This window comes from Onychomys torridus, chromosome 5 (assembly GCF_903995425.1).
Source record: "Onychomys torridus chromosome 5, mOncTor1.1, whole genome shotgun sequence".
NCBI lineage: Eukaryota > Metazoa > Chordata > Mammalia > Rodentia > Cricetidae > Onychomys > Onychomys torridus.
The window spans coordinates 21,257,755-21,271,999 of record NC_050447.1 but is presented as its reverse complement, the minus strand read 5'-3'; the positions used below and the strand labels follow the sequence as shown (position 1 = coordinate 21,271,999).

Here is a 14,245-nt window from a genome sequence, read left to right as displayed (position 1 = left end):
ATGCTTGGGGGAGGAAGAGGAGGAAGGAGAAGAAAGGGAGATGAAAGGGGAGGTGGGAAAAGGGGAGAGGGGGAAGAAGAGGGAGGGAAGGAGAGAGAGAGAGACAGACAGAGAGACAGAGACAGAGAGACAGAGAGACAGAGAGAGAGAGCATGCTACACTCTCAATTTCACAGACCATTAAGGAACTTGGGCACACTTGGTCCAGCTCTTCCAGGAACTGTTCTCAGAAGAGCAGAGGCAGAGCTGTTGGTCTGGACTCCTGGTTCGGTGCTCTTTCCCACTCTGTAACATTATCCCACTCTCTTGGGCTAAGCAACTGCGCCATCAAAAATGTCATCAGTTACGACAACATGATTTGTTATATAAGGGACGCTGCAGAGTAGGCAAGGGGAAGAGGCCATAAGAAAAGTGTGAACCACAGTGGCCCTCTTCTACGGTTCCTATGTCAGCTATGTTCCAGACTTACAAGAGAACTACATGGGGAAGGAAACACCCACTAACCAATCAAAGGAATGAACCTCAACTAACCTTCGTATACTGTTTTTATGTCCCTGGCACTGCCGTAAGTCTATTTCCTATGTTAACTCATTTCATTCTTGTATAAACTTTAATTAGTTGCTTTTATTACCAACTCCATTTCATAGGCAAGAAAGCTGAGATGTCAAGAGGTAACTAGCTAAGCTCACACATCTGACTGGTAGTCGAGTCAAAATTTGGGGCCAGCAGCCTGGATGCAGAACGTTCTTAACCTCTCTCCATTCCAGAGAAGCATGCCAACCTGCTTCTCTAAGTAAGAGGTTATCTATTTGCCTGGACCAGTCAGCCTGCCATTCTTTCCTCTCTTGTTCCATCTGCTAACTGCTGATTGTTGAACAATGTCCTTTCTACCAGGACCATGTGGCAGAATGTGAGAGATGGGATAAAATCAAATAGGACGTAAGTTTAAGCAAATTCCTGTAAAAAAGTTCATTGGAGCACCTTTAGGCCTTTAGGCAGTCAACAAATGTGAAGTGATCCCCTCACAGCACCTGATTTCAAGCCCATGGAGTTATATGCGTAGACATACATACATATATACTCCTTTCCACTTTTTCAGAATTAAAAGTTGTTCTTTGCTAGAGTCAGTTTTGAGGGTAACCCTTCCCAATTTTTTTACAGCCTGGAATCATCCCTGCCATTGGCTTGCCAGTTGTCTCTCAGATTAAGGTGGGCTCCTGCAGTAACAAGTCTAACTCAGTGGTTCCCAACTCATGGGGCGTGAACCCTTTGGCAAACATCTATCTCCAGAAAGTATTTGCATTACAATTCATAATAGTAGCAAAATTACAGTTATGAAGTAGCAATGAAAATAACTTTATGGTTGGGGGTCACCACAACATGAGGAACTGAATTAAAGGGCCACAACATTAGGAAGGTTGAGGACCACTGTTATAAAAACCTAGGACCACATGGCATACAGGGAATTGAATCCACTTGAGCACATGTCAGAAAAGTAGGGCCTATTCTGCTCAAATCTCCAGTGTTAACTGACACAGTATACCCCAAGCAGCTGAAAACCACGAATGCTCTTGTCCTAACTTTAACAGATGTGGCCTCCTAAGATGCACAGAAGGATCTAGAGCTCCAGGTTTAAAAGAAACAAGCCAGCACTCATCCAGCTTCCTGTGCACAGAAAAGAAATTCTGGATTCCTATTCAGCCATGTCAATCTGCATAAAGCTTCACCTACTTAATCTAACAATGGCAGCCTTCTCCACAGCACACAGGCTCCATTGCAGAAACCACTGAGGTTCAAGAATTGCACAGGCAATTCTTGATGAGATCAGGTGAACTACTGGCTGCTCTTCTGGCAAGAAGGTCTGCTGGTATTTACAGCTCAGTGAACAGCAAGAAGGGAGACAGCACCGTCCATCAGCAGAGGAGAACTCGCCTGCTGCTACCTGCCCTGACATTCTGTTTGCACTCACACTGTCTCCAGAGAGCAAGGTGCATCTATTTGATAAACATGGAGACAAGTGGGGAGGGATGCTGAAACAGCCAATGAAGAGACTGCAGAAACAGCAAGCCAACGATCTGGAAGAGTAGCTCTCAGTGGACTGCTACCGCCACGGGAGGCCTTTGGGCAAGGGTAAGAAATGCCCTTTTAGATGGCTGGACTTTCACCAAGGACTGGCTGCAAGTTCCCACCTTGCCTGCTATCAATGCCTGTCACTTACTAGATGCCGAAAGCACACAGGCTTGAAGCAGCCAACCAAGGGTCTTGACACCCAGTTATAAAGTCAAGGTCCGCTGGGAGGAGGAAACTACCATCTTTTCGCAGCAGATGACCTTTCAAAACCAGCACCTTCCCTGACAAAGTGGTATACTAAAACCACTTGTAAGGGTTGGGATATTTGTATGAGTAGTGATATCTTCAATAGGCAAATCCTTAAACTTGTTTAAAAATTGCACTGAACAGGTACCCTAGAAACGAATGTATATCTGAAATGCTCCATTTTACTCTGTCTATATAGAGGTGAAGTCTACTAGCTAGCAAGCCACATCTTTCTGCAAACTTCAAACTCTACTTACTAAAAAATAAAACAAAAATCGAATGCTCCTGAGAGTGTGAGCTAAGCACCCTAACAAACTCAACACCTTCAGTCAAGGCAAACTGTAATGTTCAGAACAACTCCGGGGGGCAGTTTACACTATCAGGTCCAAGTTGTTCAAACAGGGAAGTCAGTTAAAATGTTATGCTATTGAATCTATGCTTCATAAACTATAATCCTAAGATAGTTTTTGTAAGGGTTCAGAAATCCAATAAAATTTATACTCTCTTTAAAATTTTTATTAGTCTGTGTAAAGGCATCACTGATTATCAGAAAAATGATGAGGTTATATCATAGGTAAGCTTACTCCTAAAACAAGCAAAGTTATTTGAATGCCATGTAGCAAAAAGGAGGCATTGGTTATTCACAGGATATGTGAAACTATATTTGCACCATCTCAATCATCACTGTTGATTTCTCAGAACTGAAATGTTTTGTATTGCATGACAGAGACCTTCCAAACACTAATTCACAGGCACGCACGCTGAAAAGAAAAAAAATGGAGGCCAGGGGAGTGCTGGCAAGAAAATTCCGTGGATAGAGCACTTATGTAGGATGGCAACTTGAGTTTGATCTCTGAACCCACATAAAGGTAGAAGAGTGGACCCCACAAAGTTGCCTTCTACACACACACACACACACTAAAATTACAAAAGATTTTAAAGACTCGAGAATTAGGCTTCCGAAAATGATGTAAGTATTCCCTTATGACTTATACTGAGCAGAAAAATTCCAAAGGTCAGTCTCTGTAATGTTCCTAGGCTGATGAGGGTAATAACACCGTTCTAAGCTGCATCTGCTGCCAGTCCTTAATGGCTGCATCTCAGCTACTATGGGCACATCTTCCTATTCCTCTTCCCAGTCAGCACACCACAACCTGATGAGAACACAAGCTGAGGGCAGCGGCTCCCAGCTCTTCTGAAAATGCTGATGGCAAAGGATCTGATAACATCCGAATATCAATATTCTTCCTCCCAAGCCAAAGGGCTAGGTTGCCAGGCCCCAATTCCTACCAGAAACCACTGGTTTCTCATAGGGTGTCACCTACAGTGGACTCTGTAACCATCTAGTTTCATCTGCCTAGGGGAAATAACACAGCATCTGAACTAACTCACACATATGGCCTGACACGCTCGTCAGCAATCATACTGCACAGGGAAACAGGAAATTGCTTTCTGCAAATGCTACCAAGGCTTTCTGGCCTGGCCCCACCCAGAAAGTACAATCTTCCTAGCTACAAATGACTCTCACTCAAGTGGTGATCTCAAAACCCATCTCTGGAAATGAGGGTTCCAAAGACTCTGCCACTGGGATACAGTGACACCAATCTCACATTTTGTGGTTAATAAAACAAGTCCTGCATCCAGCTTGGCACAAGGCCCTGATCTGATTTATTTCAAGCCAAGCTCATAGGAAAAACTGCCATTCATGAATGCTTCGGGAGGACAGGTCAGCTGGGACTTCTGTGGCAAAACTGGCATGGGCATATTTTCTGGTGGACTTTCTGGGCAAACTATTTCCTAAAGAAATTTATTGCATCTTGCTCTTTTTTTATACTTTATTTTATTTTATTTTTTAGGAAACGAAAATCAATCACAAGAATCTCAGTTTTGATAGGCAGTTTTCACACAAAAAAGGTGCTTGTGGGGGTGAGAAAAGGGAGAAATGCAGGAAAAGAGAAAAATGCTCAGATTTCTGATTTAACTGAATCAAACATCAGACATTTCATACACACACCCCATCCCAGTGCAACCCAATATAAGACAAGCAGGACTTTCCTCAGAAAGTCTCCTATAGCCTTCCTTAAGATTTTGTGCCCTAGGCCTTAATCAGGAATTTCCATTCTAAAGTGGCACACAGATCTCCTCAGAGAGCTCAGCTTTCTTTGAATAAAAAAGGCAAGTTACCCTTTTGGGGACTCAGTACATATTTTTAAACTTCTTATTAAATCAACCTAATTTATGGGGCATGTTCAGGAAAAGCAGGTAGCAAGCTGCTTTTGGTGGATGCAAAGTTACTTTGCCATCCTCTCCCATCCACCCCCACCTCATTTGCTCTCCCCTCGCCGAGGGTTTCCGAATGTCTTCGGGGGGGGGGGGCGCTCCGGAAGCCGAAGCCACTCGGCCCTCTCCGTCAGGACCCCGACTGGGCTCCGAACACTGTCGAGATTCTCCGAGCCCCGCGCCCAGACCAGGCCGAGCTGAGCCGAGCGCAGCCGAGCTCAGCCCCAACGACATTTTCAGCCTCGGCTGGGCGCTGTCCACCACTTGCAACGGCTGAAACCTCACCCCAGTTCTGGAGGCCGAGGCTTCTACCGGACTGAGAGCCTGCCACAGCGGATTACAGACTTGTGAAGTTTTGAAACCTGCCCCTAAGGAGAAAGAGGTGGCGCGGTTTGCATTTCACGACCCGCGAGTGCTCCAGGCAGATGCAACATGCACCTTGTTGCAAATAGCAATTCCCCAGGCCCCGCCTCCCCATCCATTTGGACCGCACAAGCCCTAGAGAAACCCCAGGCCAAATTACTGGTGGCTCAGAAGGGTGAGGCTAGCCGAAGGGGCCTGTAAGAAGAAGGCCCCCGGGAGCTCTCGAACGCAAATAAGAACATGCTAAGCAGATGGGGGGGGGGGGGCTGTCTCCTAGTCGCTACTCCCATCATGGCGCCGCCTGGAACTCGCTTGTCATGCCTTTTACACATGCAAGAATTTTTGCTTCTTGGTTTTGAAACCGCAAGCACAATTTGTCTCCCACCCACCTTCCCTCGAAAGGGGTTTTTATTTTCCATTGTTTTCCTACGGGATGCAATTACTTCGGCTATTCTGTCAAGTTGAAAAATAATCATTTTTGTTTACTGCACAACAACCTCTAATTAGGAGCTGTGTGTGCACGAAGGTGTCACAGCAAAGCGACATGGAATCCTCGCTAAACGGTCCTAACGAACTCCTCCGTCCTGAACTGACAGGCCAACGGAAGCAGGGCCAGGAGGCCCGGAAGGCACGCACCCGTTCCCTGCCGGCCACCCCTCCCCAGGCAAAGCTGCCCGTAGGCTTACTAGGAGCTGTGGAGTGAATGGGGCAAGAAGCAAGCCAGTGAGTGGGGAGGAGGGGGGAGGCTCCTTACTGGGGAAATGTGGAAAGGAAGGAATATCCCATTTTGTTTTAATTTTCAACCATCACTCAAATCCACCCCCAGTTAATTAGGAGGGGAAACTGATATCTAAGGCAGAAGGGGGCGGTGGTAAGTGGGGCCTGAAATCCGCATTGGAGGTAGACTACAGGGACCCGGCCTAAGCAGTGTAAATAAATGTAATGATAAAGGCTACACAGTGACAGGAAACTGCTGGGAAAGCAAAGGCTGGAGGGCCAGGGAGGAGAGGGGCTGGAGGGCAGATGAGGCTTTCAGTCAGCGTCCCCTTTCCACCTCTGCCTGTCACATCCGCTTGGACATCCACCCTTTCCCCCTAGTGCACGCCCCTTCCCCAACCCTTGCTCCCTTAGGGGGAGGGGGTCGAAGCCATAGCCTCCAAGAATTCAGCACCGAACTCATGAACAGCAAACACTGTATTCTCCACCCCAATCTGCCAGGGCTGGGTCCCCTCCATGTTTTAGTCAAGTTCAAAATCACTGCCCCAAGAGAAGCAGGGGGAAGTGGGATTCCAGGGGTGGGGTGGAGGGAGGAGGAGAAGTAGAATGAGGCAGAGACAGAAATGGAGGCAGCAAAACACACGAAATACTCCACGAGCAAGAGTTATGATCATAATCACGCCAATAGTGTGGTGTTCTGATCAATATGGCGGACAGTGTCATTCATACAACTACAGGCGCTCCCCTTCCCTCCCCCAAAACACCCACCCCAGGCGTTGGGGTGGGGGACCCAGAACCAACGTAGGGAGTGGGGGAGGGGAGGCAAAACCAGGTCTCTGTGTGCACGAATTAAAAAACCAGGCCTGGACAGCAATGTGGGCGAGCACGATAATAAAAACGGTATAAAAATTATTCTTAATAAAAGTACAGATCCCAATGCCATAGGGACTTACTTCATCTGCTTCACAATGGTGCTTTTTCCTGATTCTCCAGCCCCTGTTGGGACAGAGGGGGGGAAAAACGTGAGTGTCAGCTCAGGGGAATGGGAAGGGGGCTTCAAAGCATGCAAGGGGTGGGCGCTCCAGGGCACATAGTGGTGCCAACTCCGGGACCAGGCCTCCCGTGGCGCAAGTCCGGTGGGAGAACTGCAGCCAGGGTCGAGGGGCGAGGGTGGCTACCGAGGTCCTTACCCAGCAGGAGTAATTTCACGTCTTTGGCGGCGCTGATGCCATCTTCTTTGAGGTTTTTCTCAATCGCCTTGCTCCGCTCGAGGGCGGCTCTCTCCTCTGCGCTCAGAGTACATCCCATGGTGGCCCCTTCCCTGCCACAGCCCGCACGACTCGGCTGGCACGACTCCCCGGGTCGGCGCGCCCCCCCCCCCCCCAAAAGAGCAGAGCCTGGGCTCAAAGGGGAAAAAAATCACGATATCCTCTCCTTGGCTGGAAACAAAATTGTCGAAAGACCAGAACCCCCCCAAAAAAGACAGCCTCTATCAAGATTCCAGCGGCGAAGACTAGCGGCGGCTGGCCGGGGTCTGGGGGTGTCGAGGTGCGGGCGGCCGGGGTCTGGGGCTCCGGAGCCGAGGGAGGAGGCGCCCGCGGGCCCGGGAGGCGCGGGCTGCAGGCACTGAGGCTAGTGCACGACCCAAAATAAATAAAATAGGAGTCGAGGCTGGATCCGCAGCCAGAGCCGGCGGAGGGTGGGGTGGGGGGCAGGGTGGGTCCTTCTGCCGCGGCTGCCGGAGGCGGAGGAGGAGGAGGCGGAGGCGGAGAAGGTGGAGGCGGCGGCGGCGCGGGGTGTGGAGGGAGTGAGTTAGGGGGTGCCGCTAGTGCATGTGCATCGCCGCTCCTCGGCCGTCGGTGCGTCCGCAGCGCCTTCTCCGACCCCCGCGCGCTGGGCAGGGCTGGGCAGGGGGTCGGGCCGGGGGAGGGGGCAGATCTCTAGCGGGAGGCGGCGTCGCCGGGGCCCAGAGCTGGCATCGCCCGGCGGAGCGGAGAGGAGACGGGGAGAGCGCGAGGGAGCCGCGGCCAGCGGGGAGCGCGAGAAGAGGCGGGCAGGGAGGGCTGGGTACACGCGCGCGCGCGCGCGCCGGGGCGGGCGGGGAGGGGGCGAGGCGAGCGCCGCGCGCGAGCGAGCGCCCGGGGTCCTGCGCAGCGCTCCGCCAGCCGCCCGCTGACGTCAGCAGGGCCGCGCGCCGGGCCCGGGGGACGGCGCGGGCGGGGGCGGAGCGCATGCCCGCGGGCCGCGTCAGCTAGCGGGCGCGCGCGCGAGGCGCGGCCGGCTCTCGGGTCCCCCTCCCCCGCGCGGCTCGGGGTGCGTGCGGGGCTGGGGAGGGCGGGGCCTGGGGCCGGGCGCGCGCCTGCGCCCCACCCCGCCCCACCCGGGCCGGGCTCGTGCGCCGGGCCCGCCTCCTGTCAAGCCGAGCCCGCTGGTCAGGTGGCGGCCCCAGCCCGCGGCCGGAGCCTCCTGCTTCCAGGTCTCTCTCCCAGGCTCTGGCATCTTGTCTCCGGCAGCTGGCCTTTGCGATTGTTCTGGAGACAGAGCCCCTACCTAAGCCGAGCTGTAGTGCCTCGGCAGATGTGAGGAGGTAGTGGGTCCCAATAAGCCCGCGCACGCCATAATTGAGCGCTGGGGCCCAGTGACGGACTCGGGTCTTTTGCTTCCCGGGTCCGCACTTACTGAGCATCGCGTGTGCAGAGGCTGGCCTCGTGCAGAGGACAGCAGCAGGCAGAGAAGCGGCACGGCCTGTTTCGCAGGAGTTTTTGCCTCCCTGGGCCAGCGTGAACCTTACCGCGAGATCCCCACCAGCACTGTGGATGCTAGAGGTGGCTTGATGCCAAAGGCCCAGGGGCAGTCGTTCATGAAAGCCTCTAGCAAATGCTTGTTTCCTTAAAATTTTCTCTCTGTGATGGCCGGTCTCGCTTGGTTGGTTCTTGGATTCTTAGATTCCCAGAAAGAACATAAACCGGTAGTGAATTCTTCATAGATTTTCGATGAGAGGAAGAGGTTTCTCCCTCCTTTCATCGTAAAGTAACAAACTACAAGAAGAAATAAACCCATGACCATGGCTTCTCAAATAAAGACCCAGAAACCAGGGTCAGTTATTCCGCAAACAGCTAACCCCAACCCTGGGGAAACCAGTAGGCAGTTGCCAAAGACTGGTCATGTTCTGGGTGGTCTCTGTTTGAAGACATTAATTCTTACTGCACAAAATAGCGTTACAGTCAGTTCCACCAGGCAGCCCCAGGGGCCTTCCTAGAGAGAGGAGCCAGCAGGCAAGGCGGCCCAAGGCAGAGACAGGCAAGTGGCCAGTGGAAAACATGTTTTTTCCCCCCTAATAGTTGGGCATTTCTGTGGCTCTGAAAGTAAGCTTGTTTGCTTCATTTCAACAATGGGGAGAAAAATCCTGTTTTGCAAATGTCACCCAGCATAAAAATACATTTGCAACGGGGGTGGGGGGGGGGGTGGGGGGTAATTAAGGCCCACCCAGAAAAAATATTTTTCTCCTGCATTTTTTAAGTTTGGTGTTTCCCAGTGTGGGTTTGCCTCATTCTACAGGTGGCTATCAAAATTTAAATGCAACACAATGGGATGTTCCAATTTGATCATATTCTGTCTTTCCTAGGAAGCTGACAAAAGAACTCTCTACAGTTGTTTTATACAGCAAATAAATCATCCCCCCCATTTCCATCTTCTTAATTGTTTAGGTTGGGTGAGGTTAGTATCAGAGGATGAATCTGATTTGGCTTAAAATCAAGTATCGCTAAAATCATCCTTCCAGATCCAAAATAGAGATCTCAGGCGCCCAATAATCTCCAGACCTTACTTCCTGCAGACGTTGCGGGCAGTCGTGCAGATCTGCCATGAACCGGATGCAGAGACAGCCTTCCCTCCTCCCACTGCAGTTCTGCCATTTCTCCAAGACTGCGCTTGAAGGACTGAAGGTAAAAGGTAGAACCACTTCATTGTGTGTGGGGCGGGGTGGGGCACTGCTCTGTGAAATGTGTTTAGTGTTCTTATCAAGTGACCCTCAAGTAAAGACCTGAGGGTTGGGGATTTAGCCCAGTGGTAGAGTGCTTGCCTAGCAAGCGCAAGGCCCTGAGTTCGATCCTCAGCTCTGGCGGGGAGGTCTGAGTTCAAGTAAAGACCTGATGCTCTTGGGGGCATTCTGACTGTATATGAAGCCATCCTTGATGCCAGGTGCATGTCTTTCTACTTGCTGTCAGTCCTTAGATGGCAGAGGCACAAACCTGTGCCTTGAGTTTTCTCCACCCCCTCAGTACTTCTTAAGAGCCTACTGACTGTGTATGGAAGGCTGTGTTCCAACACTGTAGATGTATTTCAGACTTGCCTACCCTGTTTTCTTTCTTTCTTTCTTTCTTTTTTTTTTTTTTTCTGGGTCACTTTGCGTCTTTATGGCTGAGTTTCATAAAAGACTAATAATAATCCACTTCATCTGTATAGTGCTTTACAGCTTACGGAGCACTTTTACAAAAATTATCCCATGTGATCCTCCCACAGAAACCTCAGTTAGGACTAGTGTGGGAAGCGCCATGGATGAGTGGCAAGAGCCTAGGCCAGGAAGACAGATTGATAAGAGAAACATTCTGAGATGTCCTACATTTAATTACAAACCACTAGAGGATGTAAGAAAAGAGAGATGGTAGGGAGGGTTAACCCGTAGTAAGCTATAGGCCCCAGAGAACAAAAGGCTGTTTTTATGTTCTTGAATATACTTTAACAGCTTCACTCAAATGTGCTCTGACTGCCTAGGGTATCCTTCTTGCAACCCTAAGCAATCCAGAGGCCCTGGCTTCTTCTCTGGTTGCTCTCCTATCACAAAGCCTTTGCTGCTTTGGGTAACCCCACCCTTGTTACCAGTAGCCAATGTAGATTCAGTGTAAATAATATGTACGTAGCAATGTTTTCATTGTAAAGTACTCCAGCTTTTTAGAGCTAGGGAGTTGGCCATCTAGCCCAACAGGATGGTGGTTGTTGTCGAATTTGTCCCAGCACCTAGTTGTTAATTTTTCTGATTAGTATCTGTAATGGCTCAATAAACCCTTTTATTTCAGAGAGTTCTTACAAGGCCTTGAGCGTTTTGATTTAATAAGATACAGCCTGGTACCCATTTTACAGATGAACAAGCTGAACCCCCACTCAGGACTTAAATAAATTGTTTGTGGTCAGCACACTCATTAATGAGTCAATGAATCTTTGCAGTTTTACTGCTGAAAATAAGCATGCTTTATAATATGTCAAGCATGCTCAAATCAGAAAGCCAAAAATCTCAAACCCAGTCATATTTTGATTCCCCCAAAGGAAGAAAGGATGAGAATATCTCAGTTTTCTATAAATTATAAATAATAAAAATTCTAACTATATTAAATTGGTCCACAATTAATTCCTGTGGGAATGGAGAAATTACAGTTCTAATATTAAGAACTAGGACTTCTAGACCACAGACAGATTCCCTTTGGTTTTATTTTATATTATTCTCAGAATTAGTTTTTTCTGATGATTTTTTTTTGTCAGAAAACAGTTCTCACCCCACCCTTAGTCAAATGTTTATCGTACTACACAGGCATCATATATCATATTTTTAACTTCAAAGGTGCTTTGACTATCTTGCATATTCCAGGAAAGGAGTTTCTGCACAGCCTTCTACTTCTAGAGACTAGGGAGTCATGGCATCAAGAGGACTCCCAGCTCTCATGTAGCCGGCATAGGCTTTAGGTAGGTGATCTCAATGTTTCTTTTCTTTTTTCTATGTGTCTAAAAGACAATCCCTCAATTGATATTTCTTTCTGACATATTTTGTGCATGTCTCTCAGACCACCAGTGCTGTGGTCCTTAAACATTATTATCTGTAGAACTATCTGAGATGCTTTAATTTTATGTTTATATAAATTTATATTTGTATTTTAAATTTGGATCCTGGAGCTCCATTTCTGGAATTCTCAGCTCAGTAAGTCTGAGGTGGTGCCTAGGGATCATTTCTAGAATCACACTTTCTTCCTCAAGTGATTCCTAATATTCTTTGGGAAACTTGCTACTGGAAAGTAAGCTCTTTGAAGGAAAAGAGTTTTCTTTGTATCCCAAAAGGTTAAGGTCGAGAATGGCCCTTGTCCACCTGCTATCATAGTATTTGCTAACTAAAGTCACTTATGTAGGGGCAAGAGCTTAATCAGGTAATATATATATATATATATATATATATATATATATATATATATATATATATATATATATATAAAAGCTCTTCTCACCTCTGACATTTGGGGTTTTTTTCCCTAGGAAAAATTTTCCACTTGGTTATTCTAGAAAATATTTAAGAATCACTGGGTTCAAGAAGGTAATGTCATCAAGTAAAGTCCTATGACATGAAAGGATACTGATTTTGAACCAACAAATGGGAGATTTATTGGCCAACAAGCATTTGTGAGAAGAGAGTACAATGCTTTTGACATCCCTATCAGAAAAAATACTTGGCTAACTTTTGTGTCTCATTTTGTTATTTTGTAGGGCTCATGAAAAATTAATTTTCTTATGTGTAATTGTTAAGAAATAAGAGTTTTGTATACTTTTCAGAAAAAGGGCTTGCATGAAAAAGCAGATAAATATTTGTATATCATTGAATTGAACTCTTAAGTTATGAAAAATCCATTATCTGGTTACAGTTGTTAACATTATTGGTTGAATATTCTTTGATGGCCCAGGTACCCCAAAGAGAATGTGCTTTGTGATGTTGAATGTTTAAGCATTTGTCAATTAGGATAGCAAGGGAGTCCTACAGGGATTCTTTGGCGTGTTGGAAGGGGCAAGGACTAGTGCTTTTTTGCAAGCAAGACTGACCAAGAGCTGAACTTGATATTGAAGTTTGGCCTAATATGAGGGCATAACCTAATAGTCATGGTTTTGTGTTGGAATTTTCTTGGGAAATCTTTCATCAGAAGCTCAGATTTTGATTTGTTATTATGGAAATAACAACAAACACTCTTCAACCTACCTTGGCTGGATTGACAGAGTGAATTTTCACATACACAACTTGCAAGTAGTTTATGTAATACTTACTCTGTTCTTCAGAAGACAAAGGATCTCCAGACACAACGTTTTCTTACATTCTTGTATTTCCTGTCTCCATAGAGCCTTTTGCACACACACAGCTCAAACACATTTTATGCATTAGCTCATTAGTCTTCTAGGACCAAGGCCTTATTTATTACCACAGTGTTCTTTGCAAATAGAACTGTTTTTTAAAAGAATGTTTTCTTCTTTTTGTAATTTGAAAAGAGTTATTTTATGCCAGGCGGTGGTGGCGCATGCCTGTAATCCCAGCACTCGGGAGGCAGAGGCAGGTGGATCTCCGTGAGTTCCATGCTAGCCTGCTCTACAGAGCTAGTCCAGGACAGACTCCAAAGCTACGGAGAAACCCTGTCTTGAAAAACCAAGAAAAAAAAAGAGTTATTTTATGTATATAAGTGTTTTGCCTATATGTATTTACAGGGACGAGGTGTGTACTTGGAGCCCACCAAAGTCAGAAGAGGGCGTCAGATTCCCCCGGAACTGGAGCTACAGGTGGTTGTGAACTAGGAGGTGACCCAAGGTCCTCTGCAAGAGCAGTAAGTGCTCATAACCACTGAGCCAACTCTCCAGCCCATGTAGAGCTGTTTTTGTTTGTTCCCGCAGAAAGTAGGTGGATTTTTGTTTGTTTGTTTTTGTTTTTTTGTTTTTTTCGAGACAGGGTTTTTCTTTGTAGCTTTGGAGCCTGTCCTGGAACTCTCTCTTTAGACCAGGCTGGCCTCAAACTTACAAAGATCCACCTGCCTCTGCCTCCCAAGTGCTGGGATTAAAGGCGCTTGCCACCACCGGCTGGTGTAGGTAGATATTTATCTGACCAGTTTGCCTGACTGGAACTGGAGGAAGTAGAGGCTGCCAATTAGCTGAAACTTATTAAGTGGATTGAAGGTGATTGTCTAGACTAAGCATATTTAATTTTGTTTGGGTGCTCCAATGCATGTGTGGTTTGGGGTGTTCTACTATATGTCTGCCAAGTACAAAGAAGATGAGTTCCACTGAGGCAGTGTGGTTTCTTCGTTGACATTTAGATATGTATCTCTTCCCCCAAAGGCCTACAAAATCCTGGTCTGTATGACAGAGAAGAACATTTTTATGAAATTCCTGTGTGTATGAGGAAAAACAAATATAAGACTGGCAGAGGACAATTCAGATCAACACAATTGTAAACAGACCCCTATCTCAAGGCGTTTGGCTGTAGTGATTTAGAACTTGAAGTAAAAGGAATTTTTACTGACTTTCTTCTTCTAAAGCTGTTCTATCAGTCTGCCAACTTTCTCCCTGGTTACTGTAGACTTTGGAGAGGGATAAGAGAAGAAAGAACTCTGGGTTAGTCACATACACTATAAATGAAAGACAGTCCTGTTTTTTAATGATCAAAGAAGGGACATAAACAAATCTTTTTTATTTGTTTTCGTTTGTTTTTCAAGACATGGTTTCTCTGTGTAGGTTTGGCTGTCCTGGAACTCATTCGGTAGAACTCAGAGATCTTC

General features: G+C 47.2%; 1 protein-coding gene and 1 long non-coding RNA gene across 3 annotated transcripts in view; one reads left to right on the top strand and one right to left on the bottom strand.

The window, feature by feature from the left end:
• Nucleotides 1-7,775, bottom strand: part of Gnao1 (G protein subunit alpha o1) — a 159,419-nt gene extending 151,644 nt beyond the window's left edge. Inside the window, exons 1-2 of one of the 2 annotated variants that reach the window (XM_036188697.1) lie at nt 6,866-7,775; nt 6,629-6,671 (exon numbers count right to left, since the gene is read on the bottom strand). In XM_036188697.1, coding sequence (XP_036044590.1) covers nt 6,629-6,671; nt 6,866-6,983 — 161 coding nt within the window. In that variant the 5' untranslated portion in view covers nt 6,984-7,775. The remainder of the gene's footprint in view (nt 1-6,628; nt 6,672-6,865) is intronic. The other variant, XM_036188696.1, reaches the window with a different exon arrangement.
• Nucleotides 7,776-9,189: 1,414 nt separating this feature from the next.
• LOC118584391 lies at nt 9,190-13,251 on the top strand. The gene is made up of 4 exons (XR_004945027.1): nt 9,190-9,392; nt 9,511-9,619; nt 11,317-11,411; nt 13,182-13,251. It is a non-coding gene; the product is annotated as an uncharacterized LOC118584391 (long non-coding RNA).
• Nucleotides 13,252-14,245: the final 994 nt, after the last annotated feature.